The sequence below is a fragment of the Coturnix japonica genome, chromosome 14 (assembly GCF_001577835.2).
Source record: "Coturnix japonica isolate 7356 chromosome 14, Coturnix japonica 2.1, whole genome shotgun sequence".
Lineage (NCBI taxonomy): Eukaryota > Metazoa > Chordata > Aves > Galliformes > Phasianidae > Coturnix > Coturnix japonica.
Genome location: NC_029529.1, coordinates 5856882 through 5883683, shown reverse-complemented (window position 1 = coordinate 5883683; position 26802 = coordinate 5856882). Strand labels below are relative to the sequence as shown.

Here is a 26802-nt window from a genome sequence, read left to right as displayed (position 1 = left end):
TCCTCTTTTTATTGGTTTACATAGGCTGGAATTACAAACATATTACAGCAGCATTTCATCACATGCTCTTTAGGTTCTGGTAACTGCTGAAGCAGAAACCATAGACTGAAGAAGAAAAAGAACAACAACCCAAAGAAAACAGCCTCCCGTAGCTTCATCGCTCCAGCCTTCAAAGAGGTTCAGGGGTTATTTCTCTCTCCCAAAAAATGGAGAAACATCAGCATTTTCCATAACCTTTTAGCGCCTGTATTTTTAATTATGGGTTTTTGTGTGGGTTTTTTTATTCCCCCTGAGTTTGTTATTTTTTCTATAATGTCTGCTGTTCAAAACACTGGAGAAAACAACCTATCCATGTGATGTCCAGCAGGAGGGCCCTGCTTCTCCCAACCTGATGCTCTCATAAAAGCCTGATTAAAGCCCAATTACTGCTGCTCCTCCTGCAGGACCTGCCCACAGCCCACCAACCTGGAGCAGCCCCTGGGGAAGGAGGCAGCAGCACAGCCAAACCCAATGTGTGTGCAGAGAGAACTGGCTCTGTTGTCACCTCTGTGGTGGCACATAAGCCACTCTGCTCATTCTGCCTTGATGCCACGCTCTTTGCCTTGCACCCCCCCAGCTGCAAGCTTTCAGGATAAGGTTACCTAACCCACTTGGCTACCTCTCCATAAGCACAAGGTGTATCAGCATTTTCACAGGTGCTTTGATCAAGGAGAGGCCAAGGGACAGCACTTACCATGGACTGTGGGTTGCCTAAGCCTGCCAGCCCGAGCCCCAAAACCCTGACTCAGGTTACTAATACAGGTAGAGGTGCTTCCCTTGCCCAGCCTCACCTCGCAGCCCTCAGTGGGATTTCCTGAGCTGACAGCAGCAGCAGCCAGACTGCTGTGCCTGTCCTCTCCATCTGTCTTTCTGTCTTGCTCTCTCTTTTTTTTTTGAGCCCATTTATACTTTCGTCTCTGCAGTTTCCTGTAGCAATGAATTCCCCAAGTCACTCGTTGGAAAAAGCACTTCCTTTTGTTGGCCTTAAATCTGCTACCCAACAGCTTATGTGAATATTTACATGAGGGACAGCGAACACGCGCACGGGAAGAGAAGTTCACCATAAATAAAGTGGGCTGGTGATGGTGAGGAGTATCCACTGGATGAACTCTCTGATGGATATTTTCATCCCTCTGCTACATTTGCTCCATCAGTATAATGAGCTCACTAAAAGTAGCTCAAAGAAAACAAATTATAATTCAGTGGGAAAGAAACCTGTTCCTTCTTCTCTTTCTCTCTCTCTCATAAACAGATATTCCAAGTCTATGGCTACTGGAAAGATTTCTGTTTGGATTTAAGGCTATTGGACCACACTTCACGCTGCTGACAGCAGAAAGCTGTACAACCCTGCTGGAAAGGAGCTCTATGGAGAAGGACCTGGGAGTCCTGGTGGCCAACAAGGTGACTGTGAGCCAATAGTGTGCCCTGCTGGCCAAGAAGGCTAATGGGACCCATGGGACCCTGAGGGGCACTGCACAGTGAGGGCAGTAGGTGAGGGAGGTGCTCCTCCCCTCTGTCTGACCTGGGGAGGCCACATCTGGAGCACTGCGCCAGTCCAAGGCAGACAGGGAACTACTGGAGAGAGCCAAGGAGAACCAAGAGGTCTACTGAGATTGTGGAGGCTTGAAGCAGCTCATGAAGAGGAAAGGCTGAGAGCCCCAGGGCTGTTCAGCCTGGGTAGGAGAGGGATCTCATCATATGCTCAGTAATATGAGGAGCAGCCTCATAAGCAAGAACCACAGCATGGTGTGGATGTGTTGATGATTGGACTTGATCTTAGAGAGCTTTTCCAATAATTTCATGATTATATTAAATACCTAAAGGGTGGGAGTCAAGAGGATGGGGCCAGGCTCTTTTTGGTGGTGCCCAGCTACAGGACAAGGGGCACAAAGTGGAACACAGGAAGCTCCAAGACAAGTTTCTTTACTGTGAGGGTGGCAGAGCCCTGGAACAAGCTGCCCATGGAGATGGTGGAGTTCCCTTCTCTGGAGATATTCAACACCCACCTGGATGTGTCCCTGTGCAACCTGCTCTGGGGAACTTGCCTCAGGGAGAAGCAGGACTGGATGGTCTCCAGAGATCCCTTCCAACCCCTATGGTTCTGTGATTCTGTAACGTGCCATTAAAATGCAATACCTTCCAAAAGCTCCATAGGTGTTGACTATCCTGAGGGGGTTGAAGGATGTATTCATGACCTGTCTGGAGCTGAGCAGGTTGATGACGACAGGCACACTGAGGTAGGCGATCAGGAGCCCAAAGGAGATGTTCACCACCCTGCGGATGCGGCACCCTGGAGGGACATGAGAGCAGAGGGATGTGAATGCTGCCCACAGCCAACTCTGCCCTGCAGCCAGGAGCAAACAGCCAGCGCTGCTGCCAGCTGCTATCGCTGAGATCTGCCTTTCTCTAAATAGTCTGAGAAAGGGCTAAAAAGAAAAATGTCTAAAATGTGAGATCAATCATTGCCTCAGAAGGGAGGATAGAACACAGCTGGCACACACACCTTGCTCAGCATCATCTCCTACATCCAGCTCCCACCACCCAGGCTCATTTCTGCCTTCCCTTCTCTGCTCTCACCCAGACCCAGCTCATCCCTGTGTGGTTCCCTACCCCTTACCATTAATGCAGGAGCTGCACTCTGTTGGCTGCCCTGCGTTCACGTGGCATTTGGAGTTAAGGAGAAACCTGCTGCAATCAGACAAATAAGCAGCGGTGACCTCTGAAGGGCTCCTATGTTTATGGTTGCTTTTAATTTGTTTAACATTAACAGCCAATGGATCAGACTCAAAGCAATAGCACGCAGCTTTCCCCTTATCTCTGCAGGAGAGGGATGTTTATTTGAACCCCTCTCAGAAGCTATTAATAATTGTTTAGTCTGAGAATATTTCTGGAGCAGCACTGGATTTGGAAAGGAACTCACCAAGATGCCCCCCCTCACTCTGCACCACTGTGAGGTGCTCAGGCAGCATTGTGTCTCTTTAGTGAACTCTGTAGCTGCAAGCAAAGATCAGTCTCAGCCCCAGAGCACCACACAATCCCTTCACTGTGACCCAGCTCCACAGATCCGTTTTTGGCCCTACATACTGCTTGCCCTCCACCTCCTGCAGCTAAAGTGCTCACAGGATCCTGCCCTTCTCAGTCCTGATGCTGCAACTGTCACCGTGCCTACAGGGTGACAGCAACGTGGTCACAGAAGGAAAAGGGCTTAGTACAGGAGAATACAGCGAGGATGGAGCAAGACTTGGGAAAGGCCATGAGCCAACAGGGTCTGGATGAGCAGACAGGAGCCAAGCACTAGTGGTGGGAATTGGAGCTCCCAGTGGGAAATACACACAAGGATGTGGCCAGATCCTATTAAACCAGGTCACAAGTGGGACACCCTCCTGTCTTCTGCTCTCGTGACCCAGGGGTGAGAGCTTTTCTACGCCTCTTGCCACACAGCCCATCAGTGCCAGCTCAACAGCCTCTGCTTTGCTAGCAGAAAAACATGCAGAAACCCAAATTCACACAGGATATTTAGTCCTACTACTTTAAAAAAAAAAAAAAGAAAAAAAAGAGAAAAAAGTTGGGGGATTTTAAATTCCAGCACAGGGACACATTTACAATCCAATCCCAGCAAAATATGTAATACAGGACGCAGAACACTTAATGAAGCTGCATCAGCCTTATGGGAAGTGCTGCCTCTGGCCAATAAGCTGCATTTCTTGGTACAGGGGAAAGGACTAGAGACAGATGCTTTGTCTTGTTGACATTTTTCACTCTTCTGACAGATGTTCAGCATGTTTAAAAATGAGCATCTGTGATTGTTGTTGATATTACAGGCAATTTGTCGCTTATAAGCGGTTTACAAAAACACTACAAATATAACCGTACATCTGTTACGCAGCCCCATAAAAAATACCCCAGTGCTGCTCGTGCATCTCCTGGAGCCAGGCTGCTTGAAACCTTCCAGAGGGAAGCATCACAGCCACATGAATCCCTGTTGGTAAGCTACAAACCCCCTTGTATTTGCTTTCTTGTGTTCCTGGTATGAACAGGAGTTCACCTCCACCCTACTTCATGGGAATCTGGGATGCTCTGGGGCAATTCCTTCCCCATAGGCACAGCCAAGAGCAGCTGCTCCACTCTCCTTCTCCAAGCAGGATGTTGAGCTCTCTTTTCAGTTAGTGAAGGAGCTGCTGGCCCCACAGCAGATCAATAATCAGTTCTGCTCTTCCTGGAAGTCCAGTCCCAAGCTCAGTTACTTATGCTCTGATGCCTGTGGGCTCCAAAACTGCACTGGATGTTTCATCTTTGACTTTAAATAGTCAAAATAAAATAGACCACAAGTGAAATGGTGCAATTCTGAATTGCTTATTTCAAGCTGGAGTCTGATGCTGGCTGGTGAGCATAAAGTCAGGACCCCAGCTGCGCTCCCTATGCAGGCAACACTGTACCTGCTCTGGGACATGCCCTCTAGTGGCACCACCGTGGCAGAGGTTTACAACCCAGCTGCTGGCTTTGCACGCATCTGTCAATGTTCAAACAATATTCACATCCCAGACAGAACCATGTAGGGGGCAGAATTCTCACCCTGACCACTCATGTTTGTTCCAGAAAGATAGGACTGAAAACACACCTCACACCCCTTTGGCACTTTTCTCTCCCCAGGAAGAACTCACCCAGCCCTGGGGGTTGCTGCTCACTGCTGCCCTGCAGCTGCAGCACATGCTCCTTCACCCCTCCGTGCCCAGTGCTGAACAGGAAGGCCAGGCTGCGGTCATCAAAGCAGGCGATGCTGGGCACGATGGTCAGCCAGTTGAGGAAGCTGAGGTTCCCACTGATAATCAGCAGCACCTAAAGTGGAAAGAAGGAAGCAGACGGTGCTGAAGGGTTTGGAAGATGCTTCACAGCTCCCACCTCTCTGGGGATTTCCTGAATGTAACTCCCTTAAAAACAGCTCTGGTAACACCTGGATTGGCTCTGGTCCTGCATCCAGCCTGGTCTGAGAAGCCCTAAACACACAACAGCAGCCAAAGCTGTGCCCTGTGCTGAGCTAGTGCTCCTCTACTGGGGAACCCAAGTACAAGCGTACTGCAATGGAAAGCAGCACAACAAGACCCGTGCCCATTGAACAGCTTTGGGACAGGTGACCCAGACAAGTCTCACCACACCGTGCCCTGGCACTAAGGAAAGCAGAACTCCTGCTCCCAACCCCACACAGCAACAAGGGCTCATTCATCACCCTCAAGATGCCCACGTACCCATGAAATCAACATTTCTGAAACCCTTCAAGAGGAAATATTGGACCTTCTAATTGAAGAGCAACTTAAAAAAAGAAACTTCTATATTTAAAGAGGCATTTTTAATTTTAGCTTTTACTGCTCATTTATGAGTCCATGTGTAAGGTGTAGAAAGTGGAAAAATCTGTGAGTCTTTGGAGGAGTCTCCATCAATATTTGTGCACACTGGAAAAAAGACCTTTTGTAGGCACCCATAACTTCTTCTTGCTATTACAATGACTTGAAAAACAGAATGAACCTTCTTGCACCCCAGTTCTCCAGCAAGTCCTAATGAGTACACAGCAGTAATGTTTGGGCACAGCCCATTTGGCATTGGCCATGAATCACATCTTCACAGCATATGGCTTCAGTTTGCAGCTTTCCTTCAGCTGCATGATGTCACTTCCTTACCATTTCCAACCATGAGCAGCAGTGAAGATGCAGCCCAACCTCTGCTCAACGTACACCCCAACCTCACCCCTAGAGCCTTTCACTGCTGCCCCATACACTGAGCACACAGGACAATTGCTGGTATCTCCTCTGCAGCACCCAGTTCCTATTGCAAGCAAACCATGCACACAAGTCTCCATATGCAAAAGCAATTTCTCCAAGCACAGTGCAGAGATCTTTGCTCCTTACCCATGATGTGATGCCCCACATGCCACAAAGCCCCCTTCCATCCTACCTGCCCCACTGAGTTCCTAAAGGCAGCAGCCAGCACCATGAAGATGCTGAGAACTGACTGACCCCAAACACCTTGCCTTGCCAGCACAACAGCCACCAGCCCAACCCTCTTCCTTGCCAGGGTCTCACTCTCTTGCCATCAAGTGGGAACATGCTGCAAGCAATGCAGGGTGCTGGCACGTGGCAGAGTATAGGAACCCACACACAGAGACAAGAAAAGCAGCTGATGACTGCTTAGGACTATTTCAGTTTTTGGGACTGATTTGGATTCCTGTCCCATTAGTCACATTACTTAGGATTTAGCCCTGGCTCTGCTAATTAACTAGCTGCTCTTCAGACGAATTAAAACAAAAAGGAAGAAAATAAAGAAATAAGAAAGTCCCATCATGTTATCCACAAAAAATGAAGATATAAAGCTGACTTCATGCATTACATACTGAAAAATAATGTTCTGATGTAATAAAGCCATTTACTTTGCAGACTTCAGAGCAACTAATGAAGACTTCCCACCTTCCAACCGGGCTGAAAGCTGTAACTCTGATTGGTACCACAATTACTCTATTTAAAGAGCACTTCTCCATTACACAGCTGAGCTTTATCCTCCCGTGAACTGTTCACTCATGATTTTTAGTGCATGTGGTCAAGAAAGACTTTTCAGGACAGCAGGAACAGCAATGCCCCAGCAACAGGGACCACGCTGCTGCCAAATCAGCATCACCACTGCCTGCCCTCAGTGAAGAAGTGATGGAGCTTTGGAGAATTCTGAGCACTGTGGACATGCAAATGCTCTGCAGAGGAAACTCACTGAGGTGACCCAATGACCTGACCCAAGGAGAACTGGACCCAACTGGGAGTTGGACTAGATGACCTTTAAAAGATCCCTTCCAACTCAAACAACTCTATGATTCTATGAACTGTAGGCAGCTGGAGACTCAAGGGAAACACCAGATGACTGCTGGTGAGCTGAAGACCATCACAAACTTCCAGCTACCCCCGCAAAGCACTCCTATGAGTCTGCCTTCTTAACACATGCAAAACCCCACAACGAACACCAAAAAGCTACATCCCAAGTGGTGAGCCCTTGGCTGAACTCTGGGATACCATGAAGGCTGCAATGTGTTTTATGCACATCTCTTCCCACTAACCTTGGCTTTCAGCAAGACATCTTTCTGAACAGAGCTCTTCTGGGATTCATGGGGAGCAAGGGCTCCATGGGAGCTCCACAAGCTTTAGGGATTACTCCAGACTTGTTATCAGGATTCTGTCATACATAACATGAGGAGGCTCTACTGCAACACAGACCAGCATGGTTTGGATTTATTAGACCCCATGGTAAGAGACAGTTCCTGTTCTGAAGAAACTTAAATCTAAAAGTACAAGACAACTCAAAATCAGAATTTACTACAGCTGTATAACAGGCAGTGAAGGGAAGAATTTCAGCACCTCACTTCAACTCAAGTCTCTCCATAGACATCACCTTACAGCAACTCAAGATCACCTAAGGACTCTCACAGCAGAGCCCAGAATAGAACCCAAATCTCCCAATTAAAAATTCAATATCTGAATTACAAGTCCCCCCAAAATACCTACACACCCAAATGCTAATCCCCTATGGCTTCCTATGGCTTATCCCAGAGTGCACTTGCCCAGCACGCCGTTTCCTCTCCTGAAAGAGGCTCATTTTTGTGTACCCGGTGTCCTGTTGGGGCCCTATGCTTGAAAATAAGAGGTAGACACCTAACATACAACTCTACAATCCAAACATCACTCACATGTACAGTTTTGGCCTGAAGACTTTCAGCTTGTGTTGTATTGAAAAGATGCACAAGTTCCAATAAAAATGACAACAAATAAATGTTATAAACCACATCATTTATGTCCCTTTGAGGCTGGCACTTAAAAAAGCCCAACACAGTGATTTGCAAGTTAGTTTCCAAAAGTCCTGGCAAGACTTTGCAACAGCAGATCCACACCATCCTAAAAAATAAGAGATCTGACCAATTGCAGTAACAAAAGTCCTGACCGTAACTGAGTAAAAACAAAAATAAATTAACTTATTTATCCTGAGTTGGATAATTATCCAGAACTACGAGGGGGAAGAAAGCATTTAAATCTGAATTACCCACACATGTTGGGTCTTGAACGTAACATGTTGTACTCAGAAGAGTAAATACGCTCTGCGTTCCCCTTGTGACCCGTACGCGGTTTAGCTTGCAGTTCAATACATGTTAATCAGCCTGCATTCATTAGCACACTTCTCACTCAGCCACTTTGTTAGCGGGCCCTGATGCTTTTTTTCCATTTAATTTGCCTTGCACAATCGTTGCAATATCAAGAATAACCAGCCTCCACTTTGCCACTTCTGCAGAGGATCGCTTTACAGCTTTGCACAGAGTGACTGGGTGGTCCAGCAGAGGCTTTGCTCAGTAGTGATTCACCTCTTTATTGCTTGGAAGTCAGAAGCAAGATATCTTATTTCCACCAGCCCTTAAAAGCAAGGGATTCAAAAATAATACAGGTTTGGCGATTTCTGGTCTGTGGGTGGAACCACGAACCCGACACATTTTTAGCTGCAGCTTTCCCAGCCATGGATCAGAAGGCACAGTAATGCATCCCCTGCCCAAGGGAGAATGCAGTGACACCCAAAGCTCTGTGCAAATAAACCCCAATGGCACTCCTGCTTGGAAGTCAATGACCAGGTGAAGAGTTCTTTATGACGATGATGTCCAACCAGCGTTCCACTGGATGGAGGTGGTGGCTGTGAGATTTGTCCAGCCAACATTAGGACTGAAAATCTGCTGAGCAATCACTGCCTTCTGCCGTACCCTGGGGTCAGCGGATCCTCTGAGATTCCAGCCAGTGCTTGCTTTGGTTGGCAGTATCCATTTACCCAGCTCTTCATCTCCACTGTGAGACATCCTTAGTCTCTGCGCCCTGCTCTCTGTGCAGCAGCAAAGCAGAGCTGGGCTGGTTCCCACCTGCTCTCAGGGATGTTGCAGTCTACCTGCAGCACAACTCATGGCAATATGGTCAAAGATCTCCAAGAAGGGAAACAAAGAACATACATCTCCAGTGATGGGTGCTTTGGGGCACATCCCAAGCTTCCCAAGATATTATTCCTCACATGTGCAGAGCACTCAAACTCATCAGAATCATGGAATGAGTCACAGCATGGTTGGGTTGAAGGGGAGCTTAAAGCCCAGCCACTTCCAACACTCTGTGTGCTGGCTGCCCCCCACCAGCTCAGGCTGCCTAGAACCCACCCATGGCACTGGGCACCTCCTGGGATGTTTCACCCACACTTCTCCAGCCAGCAGCACCAGGGCATCACCACCTTGTCAGTGAGGAATTTCCCTTGCAACATTTGACTTGAATCTCTTCTCTTTTAGTTTAAAACCATTCCCCCTTGTCCTATCACTACCAGGCCATATAAAAAGTCACTCTCCAACTTGTTCCTAAGTGCCTTCTGAATACCAAAAGCCCACATGGGGCCCTCTCCTTACTCTATAGCAGAGGTGTTGCAGCCTCCAAAAGTCTTCATGCCTTGCTCCGGATCCACTCCATCAGCTCAAGGAGCCACAGAGCACAGCAGCATTGCTGCTCCATCGCTATATGTGCAGTAACCACAGCCCATGCTCAGTGCATCATGGCCACACCAAACAAGGCACATCTCCACTTTCCCACCTCTCCATGTCCCCATGGCTGTGCTCTCCCAGCTCCACTCCGATCCCTGTTTACCAAGTGTCCTTCTCCTGCTGGACAATATCTAAACGTGCAATTATAACAAACAGATGGCATCAACCCCTGTGGTGATTTTTAAGAAATTTTTTATTAAAGCACAGTATTAATCACGGTAATTGGGTAGGAACTTTAAGGTTATAAAACTACAGCATGTCTAATGAGCGAGCTCCTTATAGGAGGAACTGAGGTTTTTAATCTAATAATGTCAGTTTTATGGATTATGACTGGAGTTTTATGAAGTGTGATATGAAATACTGTGGATTCATGGCTCTCACTGGATTAATTTGGAAAAGTAGTTTTCCTGGTTCTAGGCCCAAAAACAATTATTCCTTACATTTCTGTCCCCTGCACTGTTACCAAACCCCTCTGTCAGAAAACGGGCACCTACATCCATAACTTTTTTACAGGTTAGACTTCTTTGTTTGGCTGGTTTTTACTTTTTAAAATCACAGATTGTTACAAACACACAGTAGGTATGAGAAGCTCAGATTCTCTGCAGCAGACTGGATGTTGATACAGAAGGAACAACAACAGACTGCACACCACTACAAGTGGTTGAGGGCCATTAAGCAATGGGCACAGAAGAACAAGAATCGAGGTGCCCATGAATAATATAACTTTTAAGAGAGGAAAACAGCCTCAAAGGCTCAGGAAGAAGAGGCCTCAGAAAGCTGTCCAGCCTTTTCTGCTGGACCAGGATAATGCTGCAACAGAGTGAACCAGCCTTTTCCCAGAAGCCAACTTAACGATGGATCCAGAACTACAGTACCTTGGTTCCTACAGGTCCCCATGGTCACACCTTGTAACGCTATAATGGGATGAAAAGTACCACAATAGTAGGAAGGTGACAAAGGTTCCAACCACAGCAAATAAGAACAAGCCCAAATACAGCAGCCACAAAAAACAAAAGAAAAGAGCTGCTTACCTTCAGAAGGCCTCAGGTAAGTAAAAAGATCCAGCAAAATATCCGTACTGCCACTGCCAACCCTTAAATGAGTTCTGGGAAGGGGTGGATCCTGGCTGCACCCCTTCCAGTCACTCAGGTGCCCTGCATTGCATTGCATGCACCTGAGCTCCCCTGGGTTGGCCCTGCCTTCCCATCAGGTGCTCAATCACTGTTTTAGGTTGTGGCTTAGCATTTTTGCTACACAGGTGGACCAGCTTAGCAGGTCAGGATAATGAAGACCTCTCTATCTCCTGGACATGCCACTGGACCTCCAGAACCTAAGACTGAACTTGCATGTCACTAAGAGTAACTTAGTTGTTAAAGCCAGGCTTTGTGGCTGTATGAAGGATTCAAAGCAAAGATGAGCCACGCTCCCTGGACAGCAACTGCAACCAACTGGCCCCCATCCCTATCTCCAACTGAACACACTGCAGCTCCACAGCTACCTGCTCCTCTTCGACCCATGGCTCCACCAGCAGCCAACCTCCTGTTCATACAACAGCCTGAAACTCAAAGCACCGAAAGCTGGTCCTTCCTGAAAGAGACAAGGAGGACAAACCTCAAAAGGCATATTTGGTTTTCATGTGCCTCCAGTTACTTGCGTAGCGTGAAAACACAGCCTCCCACAAAGAAAAACAGGCTATCATTTCCCCATCTGGTTCCAGTTTGAAAAATACTTATATATGTAGTTTTTCCCAACAGTTATTGTAGGCACGGGCAAAAAATTCCCATTAAATGACAACAGCAAGAACATTTAATTTTCCCCTATTATTAATTTAATCTCTTGTTAACTTCTTAACTCATTATTTGCAGGAGGATTTCATCTCTGCTTTGCAGAGCACAGGAAAAAATACAAAGGAAATAATTACCTCAGACCACTTGCTCTGCTTTATACAGCAGAGAAAACAGCTTTGTGAATCCCCGAGAAATTCAGAAAGCTATCGGGAGGACCAGGAGAGAAAGGAGCAAAGGGAGCAGTGCCAGTAAGACCAGACAGAGCAGTGTGGCTTGCCTTCAGTTTACTTTTGGACAGGGGCTGCAATAGGTGATCTCAGCTTAGCGCACATTATGAAGCGCAGCCCACGTGCGTTTCTGTTTTTTCTTTAAACACAACCTGCTCCTGCTTTCCCAGCAGAGAAAAGCCAGTAAGTGAATCACCCCGAGCAAGGGCACGGCGTGGGCTGCGCTCTCGCTGCAAGCACCTCCAACTTCCTCCGCCCAGCAATTCTGACAACCAAGATAGATGAGTTCATGCCTTTTTCTTTCCTTTGCAAACACAGGGCTCAAATAGCCCCACAGTGCTTTGTAAGCTCCAAACACAGCACTCTCCCTTTTGCCATCCCTTACCTGCTGGGAGCACACCTAACCTCCGGGCACCGGGCACCCCTCAAACACTTCTGCCAACAATTCCATCAGCCAAAAAGGGCAGAAACACCTCCTCAGTTCACTGGGAATATTGCAGAGTCAGGAAACAGCCCAAATTTGCGATCCCAAACATGACTTCATAGGCAGAGGCCGTGTGTTTCCTTCCCACAAGATGACAGGAGGGAACCCACATATTATTACCACATTTAATACAGAAATAAGACAATAATAAACCTCAAGCTGTGCCTTGCACAGTTGCACAAATGCTGTGCACCTCCAGTTGGGGAGGAGGGAGTTGGGGAGGACCAAGATTTATGCCTAAAAAAGAGGTAAATAGTTATAATATGTACAAATACTCAACAGTTTGGCAGTTCCCTGAACTTATAAATGTATAATGCAAATATTGATGAATAAACTCAGCACATACGCACAAATGGAGCCCTGCAGCAAACCCAACTAAAACCTGCCCGTGAGCCGGGGCAGATTTTGATGCATTCCAAATTGTGCTGTAAAAGTTCTGCAGCCCCCACTCTCAGCACCTGATCTGAAGTTACAAACAGAGCTGTGCGAAAGCAATTGGGAACCCAAACCTTCCCACTCGCGTGACAGACGTGACGTTTGTTCCTCATCTCTGTGCAAGGCAATGTCAATGCTTCAATCCATGCACACTTTAATCTTCAGCCGTACGAACCACCTACTGCAGTTCCCACTGCTGATGGGATCTGAGGGCAAAGCGTTTCTAGTAAGAAGCACAACTTCATTTTAAAGACTTCCATTTGAAAGAGGGGCAAGAGAGAACAAGAGGAATGATGGTGTCCCTGCACGTGGCCCTAACCAACAGCCTCACAGCAGAATGTGCCCTGAGCTCAGCACACGGCCCCCTCCAGGACTGGTGCATGGGAGGAAGGCCCAGTGCCAAAGGGTTAAGTTAAACAAGTATCTTTTATCAATGGTGAAGCACAAGGACTTGGACAAGTTTCCTTTTCTGCTCTAGGAAATTTTATACATTTAACTCAATTACCAAAGGACTGTGTGTGAATTTGGGATCAGTTGCTTGCTTTGGGTCTGAAACACAACCTGCCTCCTGTCCTGACCCGTGGAGCTGGGATGCCTCTGAATTTCTGACTTTGACACATTTATTCTGCTCTGCAGCTTTATTATGTAAAGTACCTCTCAGTGTAGCTCCATCCATCGCCTCTTTCGCTGCAGGCTACAGCGTTCCCCATTAATACATTACAGGCTAAATCACTGCTGAAGGAGTGTTTACGCAGAGTGTTGGAACAGTGTAAAATGAAAGAATAATTTTACAGAAGGAAGGAATTTTTTGCTACTCTGCTCTGAATTATCAACATCTTTCCATCCCTGACGGTAAAGTTACTTCCTAAAGGGGGAAGCTGTCAAAGATACCCAATGGCAGAAACCTTTCAGGACCTCATCTCACTGAAGGCCAAAGAGCAACAACGAGCAGCAAACCCCAGCCAGCGTTCCAGCAGCATCTTACAGTCATAAGACCCATCTCAGCTAATTCCTTCCTGATTTTACTCTAATTTGCTCCAGAAAGCTGACTTGAGTGGCAGGTTCTGCTGGGAGGAAGGAGGGCTTTGCCAGGGGTGATGCTGAGTCCTTCAGGTCTCGGACAGAGTTCCTGCATGGAAGAACCGATTGGTTTGCACCAGCATGAGATCATGATCTGGCCTTGATTCAGTCCTGAGAAAACCGTATGAGCATGTAATTATGGGGCCTTGTGTGGACACCGAAACAGGACGCAAACCCGAGTTCCTGATTACTCATGGTCATAAAGGAGACCGTGGAATTTTCTGCAGAGCGGGGTGCAGGAGGTCCAAATTCCAGCACCCAGCCAGGATGGGGCAGTTGGAGCCCTGCAGCACCCACAGACCCCACAGAAGCACACAACTCTGCATGGCTTTGGGTCATGCTTTAGGATCCATCCACATGACAACAAGAGCACCATGCAAAAGCAGAGAATTGTTACTGCAGAGCACGCCTGGATTTCTTCACTCAGCGCTCACACAGCGCTCGCTCCGATTAGCTCATTTCATCAATAAAGTCAAACAGCACGTTAAAAAAGTCCTACATCTATTAATGGTCCAAGCATTTCACTAACCAGCTCCGTCCTGCTCATTAAAAGTGCTTATATAGCCCACATTGAGCTGAAGTCCAGCCCCAGTGCTGTCTCCAGATGAGCTGTGCTGGATGGGGACTGTGGGCTCTGCTGGTGCAGGATGAGCAGTGGGGAGAAACACTTCCAATCAGAATTGGAGCGCCTATCAAAACGGGATGTGGGACAGACCCAGCTCTGGGTACCTTCCCCAGGAAGCCAAGTCTACCTTGCTGCTCTATGGCAGCGTGAGCAGCTCCAACCTTGTACTCAGCTCTGCCGCTGCTGGAGGCACTCCAACACGAGATAAAGCAAGGCAAGTAAGCTGGAAGCTGACCCTAAAAAATAATAGAATTATTATTTTTTTTCCCATTAGCACTGCGTAAGGCATTCTCAGAGCGCAGCAACAGAAGCATTTAATGAAGAGCTCCTGCCTGCTGTGGTTACCAGCCAGCATCTGGTTTGCACTATGGGAAGCGAGTTTCTTACTAAAAGTGACTGAAGAATGCATCCATGAGAAATTGTTTCATAGCTTCCTTTCAAGCTGGTTTCGGATTTGAGCTCGCCACCTAGTAAAGAGCATGACAGCTTTAGAAAAACAGCACTAAATATAACCACGTATTTCGGATAGCGCCGGGCTGGGCGATACTTGCCCAGTCAAGTTGTTCTGGGAGCATTTTGCTGCAGGTTTTTATTTTTCCTCTCTGCTGAGGTCTGCTACAACCTCGGATATTAAGACATCGTAAGAAAAATTCCAACAAGGCAATTCATCATTAAGCGTCACAGTTTTCCATAAGGTGCAAATTTAAGGTTATAAAACTGTCAAAGAAGCGAAAAAGTTACACGGGCTGCTTGTGCTGCTGGCTGGAAATGGATGCAGGCTTTGGAGGATGGAGGGCAGTGCACAGCTTTATGGGGACCTTCCCATCTGCTGCAGCAGGAAGCTGCAGCACAGTGTGCACGGGGCAGACCACAGGTGTCATTTCATTTGCTATTTCTATTGAAGATCCAACACGATGTCCTCATTTTAAAATATAGGGGGAAAAAAAAAAGCATTCAGCAAAAGTGCTTTTCGATCCAGTAGAAACAATCCTTGTTTGGGCTCTGTCTCATTTTCGTAGCAATCTGGAATAGGCTGTCAATAGGCATAAATCCCTAAGTTGTTCACAAATTACACGGTGAAGTCCAAAGTTCCACTGTAATAGGTACTCGATGATTACTTAATCATCAGTGATGAAGTAGGACACTATGAAAACCAGAAAGCGAGTCCCTTTTCCAGAATACCCTCCCCTATTAATTGGGAGATTCTTCATAGAGATGTGTGGCTTCAGAATTCCTTCAGCAAGAAACGAGCTGAATTAAACCCCGCTCCCTCAAACCTTGGATCAGTTTGAAGTCACATGGAACTGTTTATATTCCTTGATTGAAGGAATGCTAAAATACTTCTGGCAAAAATACTTCAGTTCCTTTTCCACACACAGTTGCTGCCGGCTGCTTTGAACTTTTTTTCTATCATATTTGGACGAATCTAACCACTGCAGAAATAAGAGTGAACCCCAGTAGAGAAGGAGAAAAATCTGTAGTGATAGAGAACTTCAGCACAATAGCTGTCCAGGTCCTGATGAAACGTGGATCAAGCTGGTATTGAAGACAAGAGTGTGGGGAAAGGAGTTTTCTTTGGAATTAATCTGGACGGATGAGCTGAGTACCTGCAATATCAGACAGCCCTGGCACACAGGGGTGGGAGCTGTGCTACAAATCCCTTTCAAAATACTTCAAATACAAGGTTTTAGTTTGACCAATGGTGGAGACACAGCAGCTAGCTGCAAAAGATACACTGGGGCTCCGCTCCCCAAATCCAATGTATTTCAGCCCTGATGTTGGGTCAAACTCATCTCTTCCTTCGAAAGTAAAGAACACGGCCACATCCTCAAGCACAGGGAAAAACGTAATGCAAAAGTCAAGGCGATGTCACATCTGATCAGCTTGACACCCTGCGGTGGAAAACACTGGTGGCTTCCCTGATTTATATCTTTCTGCAGCTACTTTCTTTGCCTCGTTAAAGTGCATAATTTCGGTAACTCTAAGCTCTTAGCAACATCTGAAGTAAAATATTTAACTTGGGTTGGCTACTCCGTGTCACCGGGAGCCAAAGCTGGGTGTATTTCAGCACGCGGGATGACCTGGATTTTTCCACCAAACCAACCCTTTTCAGCACGTTCGGAGCTCTCACGCGTACCCGCACCGAGCCCAGCGCTGGGCTGTGGGCTTCTATGAGCTCAGGAAAATAGGAAACAGTTGTGGTGTGAAAACACACTGAGAAGAAATAATCCAGTGCCTTGTTTGGGGCTGGCGACCATTTGATTTTAATAAAGGAAACCTGTAAAAGCCTCGGGGATAAAAATAAAATATTTAATGGAAAAGCTTTGGTTGAAACGATATCTTTAATAAAAGGGAAGAAAAAAAAGGAGAAATGCAAGGAAGGTGCAGAACAATTGCCTTAGCATCTCCATCTGTGAAATGGAGATGGCCGCGTATGAGCCTTTGCACCCAAACACCATCAATACGCACATTTACCTGCAGCAATCCCCCATTCCTACAGCTCTGTGCAAGGGCTCTGAACAGCCACAGCCTGGGTTCCGTGCTCCAAAACAGCTTCAATTCATCAGCATCCACACCGGCAGCTCCTGGCTCTGCCAGCATAGAATGGATTGAGAAAGGTGACAAAGCTACGGTGTAAGCCGGCATCTCACTGACACGCTGCACCACAGACCTCAAATCAGATCCAAAATGCCCCAGTGCTGCATGCAGAACCTTTGTTAAATGTTTAGAGGGCAAAGGAAGGAGGAGGAGAAAAAAGGCATTTTGCTCAAGTCGCAGATGGTAGTTTAGCATCCACAAGCTGTCAGTGGCGGGGACTTAAGTAAACAGCAAGTGAAATGTACAGTGGGCAAAACCAGATACGCTTAAGAAAACACAAAATGTGTTAAATAATGTGTTAAATAACACATTTTTTGTGCTGCCATCTGCAGCAGTTTCTTTTCAGCGTTTGGGACGCCTCGCTTGTAATTGAGGTGAAAATGGGAACGAGGTGTAAATTAGGAAATGATCAAAATAGGTGAATGTGAAGAACAGGATCATATCATGGCTGGGGATGGGGAGTGGGAGGGAGCAGGAAGGGCTGCAGGGCGCAGGAAGCTGCTGGGTGCTCCTACAGCCACGCTTCCATTCTATTTTGTGTGCATGTGTGTGCCTGTAGGAAACTGTCATAAACCTCCCACAAAGGAACTGTTTAGCACTGGATAGTCATAAAAACATGTAAAAGAAGCTGCAGCCTTGTATTTTCCTTTGTAGGCACAGAATAGATAAGGCTGTCGGTAGGAACATACGCAGAAGAATAAAGTTTGCATCATTTAACTGCGAGGTAACTGCACGCACACATGTCATACTGGGGTTTCAAAAGCTGCCTGAGGAGCCTGCCTCCTACAGGGAGCTTTGAAGATCTCAGCCCTAAGGAGGCTGGGGCAGTGGGTATTTCCTGGTAGTATCACACTACTTTTCCCAGCACAGATTTGGCCGCTGTCAGATGGGATCACATGAAATGTGGATCCCGGAGGATGCCGGAAAGGAAGCAGAAAATGCCACCCACTTTCAAGGTCACAGCTGCAAGGAGATCCTTGCTCACGCTGCTGCGCTGATCACTTACATATGAGATGAACCTTGGAAGAGGAATAAAAATATACATCTATTAGAATATTCCAGGAAGAGCTGTCACAGGACAGCCTCGCTGCTGGCGGACTAATGTGGCAATGAGCCCTTGCACTGACAAGAACCTAATGGCAGCTGTGCCGTTATCAGGGATGGATGCACTCTTGGAAATTAAAAGCTGCACTGAGCTTGAGGTTTTCCAGCTCCAAATAATCTGTAGCAGAGGATGAGATACAGCTGCCTGTCCATGAGTAAGTTCCTATGCTCCAAAGTGAGTGTGTGAGTCATTCAACAAAAAACGAGTGCAGCCGCGGGGATGATTTTAAAAGGTTACTCATTATTCATCGGTAAATTAGATTTGTCAACAGACAGCGAGAGTAACAACTCGGTATTGCCTGGTCCTGTGATTCAAACAGCCTCATCTAACCAAGTGGAATAACACACTCCTTTGAGCTAAGGGGGATGGATGGGGGGAACACAACGAGATAGGGCATGAAAGAAGCCCAGAGCTGATGGAGTCTGAAATCACAGCCATCAGAAAGGTGCAGTATATCAGAAGCAAACCAGGATGTTCTGCCCAAGGTCCCACATGACAATGTCCCTGCACTCACTGTGGGTTCCCTGCTGCTTGTCACTGTGCTGCTGTTGTCCTATGCTGGCACTGATGCTGTCACTCTGCTGCTGGCACCAGCACCAGGACATGAGCACTGCCAGCCCAGCACTAAGGAGGGATGCAGCATGGCAGCCTCCTCGCTCTGAAGCAGCCCCTCGTGGTGTCCTGCTGAGAGCCACACAGATCCTGGTTTGTCCCCTGGCCAACAGGTCTGTCCTCAGCTTGAGTACTCACAGATATTTGTGCACACTCATAACCAAGTCATGTATATCTGGGACTTCTCCAATGTTTCCCATTCAGGATCTCCACGTCTCTTCTAGGACAGATGGCAAGACAGAGGGAAAAGCATCCCTATACAGAATTATGTTCCCCATCGGTCATTGATATTTTAAATAATGGCATAGATTATTTTGACTCCCACTGAATGGACAAAGGTTTCCACACCAGTGAACCATCCTGCCAGGAGGAAAAGCATCAGAGAGAGAAGAGCACATCCCAGAGCCACCAAGTGGAACCACCATGAGGACTCTTATCAGCCTCTGGACATGTGCTGTATTTCATCTGGCACTCACTGGAGCTCCCACAATCTTTTCCTTTATGATTAATATTAAACGAGTCATATTCCTTATGGAATTTCCTAACTGTGTCTGCTTATATTTTTCTCTACATCATACTTAATATTTTTGAGATCGCCTCTCTTTTCTTTTTTCTCACATTCAAATGTTTTTTCTCATTTTATAAATTGAGTTTCTTGTTTAGTAGTCATGACAACATCTGACTGTGGTGGTTACACCACAGCTTGGGGTTGTTAACTCCCCTCCCCAAGCTGGTTTATTCTTTAAATAATTACTAGTATAAAATGAAAGGGATAAGTTCAGTATTAGCTCCTCCTCCTTTCCCTCCAATGACCCACTTCAATGAGACTTCCCAGCACGGTGGGTGAGGACTCATTTGGCTTTCATCCTGTGAAGTCTTATCCACTTAGTTAACTTCAATGGGAATACTCAGAGCACATCAACTGAGACACATATGTAAGTCTTTAAAGCCTTGAGGCCTGTGCCTGAAAGGCAGAAAGCAAAAAGCTGGAGTTGCATTTTCCTTCTGGGCATTGATCTTTGCACAAGTGTTCCAGGGCTGGGATGCCAGGGGGGTGAAGGCAGAGATATATACCTCCCTGGGCAAGGATGGGGGACTGCCATGAGACGCTGCATTTCACTGTTATAAGTTGGCACAAGGCTTGACTGCATCACAGCCCACATTTGGGCACTAATGCTGTGACGATGCTCTGTTGTTGGGGTTATGGCATCCCAAATACTCAATAGTGGAGGGAATCATAGAATCAGTGTTGGAAAAGACATTGAAGACCATGAGGGCAAAAGGGAAGAAAGGAATTTAGGCTTTTGAACAAATAGGAATGTGCTTAATTTTAGTCTCCTCTCACAACCACAATGAATGGTGATGGGCAACGGATCTGTGTTTATCAGTGCTAACAGATAACTGAAATTCAACAACACATTTTACACACTGGATATAAAACATCAGTTACATAGAGGGCCTGCCACACTAAAAGCAACGCTCAACCAAGTAGAGGCAATGAGGAAAGGAAAAGGCCGGGAATGTAACAAAGGCAGATGAACCTTTAATACGGCAGAACCTCTGGGAGCCCTGAGACACTGAGTCCAGATGTTTGGAGGTCGATGTAACCTGACTCCAAGAAGGAAGAGGATGTATTTCTTAAAATTCCCTGTTGTGCTTTAATTTACTGCAGTCTTGCCGAGGATGCATGTGGTGATCACAGGTGGAGTTTCAGATTGACCATAAACATGAAGCTGGGGGCAAAAGACTGGAGCCATTTAGGTTTGGCTGCCAAGACGGTTGAGGTACAGATTTCCATAAAAAAATCTCCCTCCCCTTGTGCTGCACTTCAGTCATCAGTAACTGGGGCCAGAGGAAAAGCCCCCAGCAGAGACACTGCAGGCACCAAAATCCCCCTGCGCTGATGGCGACTGGGACCAGAGGCGTCCCACAGCCCCAGGGGTCTCCAGCTGCTCACTTCTCTGTGATGGGTGGAGAAGGAGATAGGCAAAGGGATGTAGTAGGATGGATAACAACATTTTGAAACTCATGTTTGTATCTACAGTTGCATTTCTTCTAAATAGCCATTGGAAAATGATCTCCATCCCCTTTTAGTGCCCTTTTGCCGTCTCTGAATGCTTTGTGGAGACAGAAGACAAATCTTGGCCCTGTAGCACCTCTGGCCCCATCCCACCTGCAAACCAAACCACCAAACCAGAGCTGATTTGGGTGCACTGGGTCTCACAGTGCTCCCTCTCCCAGATCCTGACCCTTCTACCTTGGCTTTGCTCCTTTCTGAGGTTTCTGGCTGCAGCACTGACCAGCTTTTGATTGAGAACTGGCAGATTTACTGTTGTGACTACACAGGGATTTGAGCGGAGATTAGAACTGGTTTTCAAGTGTTGGTTATGGAATAAATGACATCGTTGATGCAATAAAAGCAATCCTTGCCCCTTTTCCATTGTCCGCTTCTGCCATACTAATTCCCAATCCAAACAATACAGCACAATTTGTTTTTACAGAAGAAGTATTTAACTTTATGTTGACTGTGCTCTGAATTTGCCCCTCCATCTGCATCCTCAGCCTCCTCTCTGCTTGCAAAGTGAAAGAAATCAACCCATGGGACCTAGCAAACCCAACTGCAACGATACACAGGTTGTAGTCTTGTACTGAACATTCCCAAATTGCTCCAAGGAGTTACTGCTCATTTTGTGTGCATTCCTAATAGACTTTCTCCATGGTTGTTTCAGCTAACACTGCCATCAGCTCAGTGACAATGTGTTTCAGAGATAGGAACAAGCTTTTCAAGCTTTAGAGGGCTCAGATGCTTGGATCCTTACTAGCTGAATGAATCAGCCCCTGGGATTTTCTCTTTCATCTCTCATAAGCAAAAGTCCTGAGAAGTGCCAATGTGATAAGCAGGGAACATTGTTAGAGGCCACTAGCTGTCTCAGTCTGCAAAACCAATGTGACTCGCGTTTCTCTGCACTTCCAAGTTTTTCTAATTGAAGTAGGGTGTAAACTTAAAGTGCCATAGCACTTTACACTGCTCCACTGTACACTGGAGCATCTCGCACTGATCGGAGACTGCACTGAGTCACTGGCTCCAAGAAAGCCCTGTTTTTATAGGAAGATAAAAGCACTGAGTGACACAGGTTTCCTGCAATTTCTAGCTGTTGCATCTCCAAAGAGATAATGCCTTCGGAGGTGCCTGGGGAATCAGATAATACAGCTGTGTAAACTGCGTGTGGGCTAAAGCATCTCAGGGCTGCATCCTCATCCCAACACTTCCAAATCAAAATAAAACCTCTCTGGAGGCAGCATCATTACAGAGAAACATTAAAGCCAGCAACTTGGCCCAGAACGAGCTAATGAGTTATTTTCACTGAAGCAGGACACCATGAAATCCACCCTCACCACTGTCCCTAAGCAGCGCGGACAACACATTCCAGCATTCTGCCCTTAAGCTGGAATTGCACAGGATTCATTTTAATGGGTTTAAGTTCATTCAACCTTTGTGCAAGGGATACTGGTAGGACTCGTGTCCCTGATCAGCTGATTTAGGGTGTATGCACATCATACTATCCATATAACTTCACATGCATTAAAAACATCCCAATTTAACCTGGCAGAAAACAACCTACTTTAATTTGCAAATTAACAACGAAGGAGTTGACAACCTGGGGAGATAGCAGGTATCATTCAGGCACACAGGATAGTCTCAGTGGACTTGGAGATACACTGGCCAGGCGAGCTGTCTGTGGCTGTTAACTACACAGCAAAATCCTTCTAAAACACAAGAAAATGCACCAAAGGCAACAGCCCACTCCCCGCTGCTTCCACTTCTCAAATGGGCACATTCTGTCTTCACATGTCTGTGTCTGACACTATTCAATGACTCTTCAGAATACATCTATTATAAATTTCCATTAAAAAAAAGTTCATAATCTGCCATCTGTTTCCATTTAGGCTATTCTGATGCCTCCTCTATTTCTTTTTCTTTTTAGATTTCAACAGAAAACATTATTTCAAGATCCTTGCAACCTAGATGGTAGGGGGGGAGAGACCAAAACCCCAACGCCACCGCAGTTACACTGCTGAAAAGCAATGTGACAATTAGCAAAGACCTGGTGGGAGCCAAGGGTTGGGAAGATGCAGCGTGACTGGTTCAAATCAGGAATATGGTACAAAGTGATTAAACTTGGAAGAGTTTCACTGTTGCTTAAAGCCATTACTCTGAATCTGCTTAAGTCTACAGCTTAAAGAGACATTTGACACGTATTAATGGGTGAGTGCTTTGGCTTGTGCAATGTGATGGATCATAATGATTTAGTTAGCATCAGCAGCTACACCTAAACAGAAATAAACAATCATCACTGGAAATATAACAACAGAAGATGTTCAAGATCATGTCATTGAGCACAGTAACATCTCTGGTTTACAGCCGGTCTGGCTCTCATTAGACAATGCTTTATACATATACTTATACATACATGCAATCACATGTGCAACACATACTTTATCTCCCATCCTTGTTTGGACACAAATGCTGCAGCATCGTTCAGAGTGAATCACATCTGGAAAGTGCAGATGTTCTGAAGCTATTGCACCCCTGCCAACTCATATAGTTTCACTGACAACATCACCGTAATTGATTTTTCTCTTCAAGCCCAACCACCTGGAATTGTGCTACAGCCCTGCAGACACAAAGATCCTGAATCTCAGAGAAATCTTAAAAATCAAATGCAAAATTAGAACAGGAAAGAAAAACAAAAACCAAGCCTGCCCTAGAGCCCTGTGAGCCTAAGTGCTCCACAAGCTCTTCCCTTGGCAAAGGCAGGCCCACATGTGTGGATGTTGGCCATGTCATTTAATATGGCTCTGGAAGGTGTTCATGTAGTGAGAAGAGAACAGCCTACACAGCAAACGGGAACGAGCACCCTGACGGGCTGTAAGGCAGGACGAACACACAGGGCAGCCACAGCCTGTTGCATTATACTGAAGCAAGCCTGGCAATTTGGGGTTTGACTTGTGATCTCTGCATGCTGGGGCTCAGCAAGGCCACCTCTTTGGTCCCCAGGTGCCTGCATGGATGTCACACTGACAGTGCCGAACGGGGCTGGAACCATGAGCCCAAAACAAAGCTGAATAGCCCTGCAGTGGGGAAACCAAGTCCTGTGAGCAAATTCACACTGATGTGAAACACAAACAGGGCTTTTGGATGGCCAAACTCACTCAAGCTCTTCCTGGCCCCCAAACCAAGAGCCCCAGTCAACAGTGAAAATGAATACAGGCCTTCCTGCTGAGATTTTATAACCATGGCCGCACTTCACATCGCTGGGGCCTCCCATGCAAATCCGATTTCATAGCTGGGTGTAAAAGCTGCCTCTCAGGTTTAATAAGCAAAACCACTATCAGTAGCAAAGGTGAGACAACAGGAGCCCGGGCCATCCCAATGAGATGCCGATGAGACAGGCTCAGCCTTGCTCTGCACAAAGCACGTCTCAAGGACAACCGAACACGACCGAAGGCTGACAGCATCCCAAAGAACCACATTTTATTTTCTATTTAAAAGAAACACCAACAACCCACAAACCCAAGGCTGTGGGATCCCTCCAAAGCTCCTCTCCGAGTGCCAGCAGGATGACTGATGGTAAATCACACCAGCTCCAGGGCTCCGTGTCAAACCGCTGCCAGGAGACTCCGCCTTTTGGAGTCACTGACGGTCCCCTTTCCAATTAATCAAGTTCCCATACTGATTAACAGCATGATTCATGTCTCTCGTTAGGCGCATTCTGTAACAAACAAGGCTGTATTTCAAGGCCGCTGGCTTAATGGTTAAAATAAATACCTTCCAAATTTCTATTTTCAAGTAGCTGAACCTTTTCCACCTTTACAACTAATTCAGACTTCCTTCAAATTATTTTTCTAAGTAATATAACAATTTGTTTTTCATTAGAGCTTGTCAAAGCTGGACTTTGGTTTATTTTGAGAGAAACCAGCGCTCTCCAGAAACTGTTTAGTACAATTTGAATGACGCCCAAAGGGGTTATTGCAGCCACAATCAAAATAGAGTTTACAGCACTGGCTAGGGGTGACACTTTATTTAATGATTAAAAAAGAAAAGAAAAGAAAAGCCCCCCAGCCCCCTGAATCAGAAGCTAATTAAATGCACTCCTATGGCTAACAGTAAGTGTTTCTAAGTCACTCTGACTACTGCAAAATGCAAGAGCTAAACTTGTTGCTAACTAATACCAGACACCATTATACGAGCAGCGTTATTTACTGATTTGGGGTGGTATGCGCTGGTATTCTTGTGTCTGGTATGGCAGCCTCGCCTTGTGACAGATATTATTATTTCACATGGATGTGAAATCAAATATAAGAGTGATTTAATGGTTTGGGTTCTGCCTAAGTTGGGTTGTTTTTTTGTTTTTTTGTGTTTTTTTTTTAAAACAGCTTGCTATTTAATTTAAGGGGGTTTAAAATGCAATGGAAAATCCAGCCTGCAGCTCCTTTGATTTCCCATGCCTTTTCTTTTTTGCTGTTGCTGGATGGGGATGGAAGGGACAGGGATGGGCACACAGGGCCAGTCCCAGCGACTTGGGGCTGCAGCAGTGACTGCCATAGTCCCAGCACAGAGCTTCAGGGTTCCCAATAACTTTTCAAACACTCTCCCTTCGTCCTCCATCTCAGACCCGAATCCAAGCCAGATTTTAAAACAACTGAGCTATAAAACTCTTTTCCAGCGGACCATTTCTCCCCTAGCAGCAAACTAATGCTCTATTGTTAATTTCCCTGGGACGTTTTCTGTTTCTTGTTGCTTTCTAAACCACAACAAAATCAACTCAATTTGGACTTTCAGGACTACACATCCACCATCTGCCTGCACCAGCCCTGGGGACCGAGCTCCCTCACACCCAACCTTGCTGTGCTGGAGATCTGCCACTGCGGAGCTGCTTTGATGCAAGTCAAACAAGGGGCTGGCCCGGGGACACCTCATGGAGAAATACTGTCTGCATCTCTTTTGTGATCTTAATTCAGGCTGCCTATATGCAGGGTAAATGCCTGTGTTTTCTGCCTCCTGCCCACATCATCCAGCAGCCCCGGGGTGGCACACAGGGCACCAGCTTTATTTTCACACATGCTCTTCCTACAGAACATTACACTACCCCATGCCAGTAAATAGAAACAACTACCTGAGCAATTCAAATATCCTATAGGTGTGTAACTAAAGCAGAAATGAGGGCTCTGATTCTTCTGACGCAAGCCTGGGGTTTGTCTTCCTGGAGACGCATCTGACTTACACCAGAGTAAGAAAAAGAACAAAACCAAGCTCATATCTGACAAGTGAAAACAAACACTGATTCAGACACTTTCTGCAGGAAAGGGGTGGGGGGAGCTGTTTAATTTTTGTTCCTTCTATCTGGGCTGCTGCTGTGACCTCTGCTACCTCCTAACTTAGCAACACAATATGTTGCAGCTGTGGCACTGCAGCAGCCTGATTTAATTTGTGTGTGTGTGGCTTGAGGGGTTGTTCATCCCTCCAAGGTCTCACAGCATGGCATTGGCAGTGGTGGGGGGGGCTGGTCCTCCCCAGAAAGAGGGGAAAAACCCCTGCTTTGCTTCCCATGCACAGCTTTGGAGAGGAGATGGGAAAAGGATCACCTGCATTAAAATCTTTAGAATGTTGAGATTTGTCCAAGCTGAGAAAAAAAGAAAAACACAACAGAGAAAATAAAGATATTTTTTCAACAACTGCCTTCTGCTTTAAAATAATAAAAAATAAAGACAGGAAAATGATGAAGATGCCTTTCTGCCCCTCTCTGAGTGTCTCCACCTCAGCCAGGGCCACATGTCCCAGTGTGGTGCCCAGCAGAGCAGCAAGCAGGGTGTTTTCCCAGCTCTCTGGTGGAGCCCTGGCCCTCCCCCAGATCATAAAGCAGCTGCTTCCCTAATACAGAGCTTTGGATGGACCCAAGAGCTGCCCCAGGAGTTTAGTTGGTCAGCACTCTGAATCAGACCGAGGGCTTTGGCTGCTGAGGGCTTTTATGCTTCCTTTCCGCAAGCTTGGAACTCAGCTTTGCTCTTGGCATTGTCATTCCTGCCTTTCACACACAGCTCCTGCTGAAAACACCCTCAGACAGCCCTGAATTACGCCCACTGCCAAACCTTTGTGGGATGAGGACTTGTGGCAGCTCCGAAGCCCCAGCAGAACTGCTTTATCCCAATCTCCTCCCAGCACTGATGC

At 46.5% G+C, this 26802-nt stretch overlaps 1 protein-coding gene across 5 annotated transcripts in view; it reads right to left on the bottom strand.

Moving 5' to 3' along the window:
- LMF1 (lipase maturation factor 1) overlaps positions 1-26802 on the bottom strand; it is a 148747-nt gene that overhangs the window by 17488 nt on the left and 104457 nt on the right. For all 5 annotated transcript variants that reach the window (XM_015876946.2, XM_032447597.1, XM_032447598.1 and 2 more), the window contains 2 exons: positions 4701-4875; positions 2176-2329 (listed from right to left, as the gene is read on the bottom strand). In XM_015876946.2, the coding sequence (XP_015732432.1) occupies positions 2176-2329; positions 4701-4875 (329 nt within the window). The remainder of the gene's footprint in view (positions 1-2175; positions 2330-4700; positions 4876-26802) is intronic.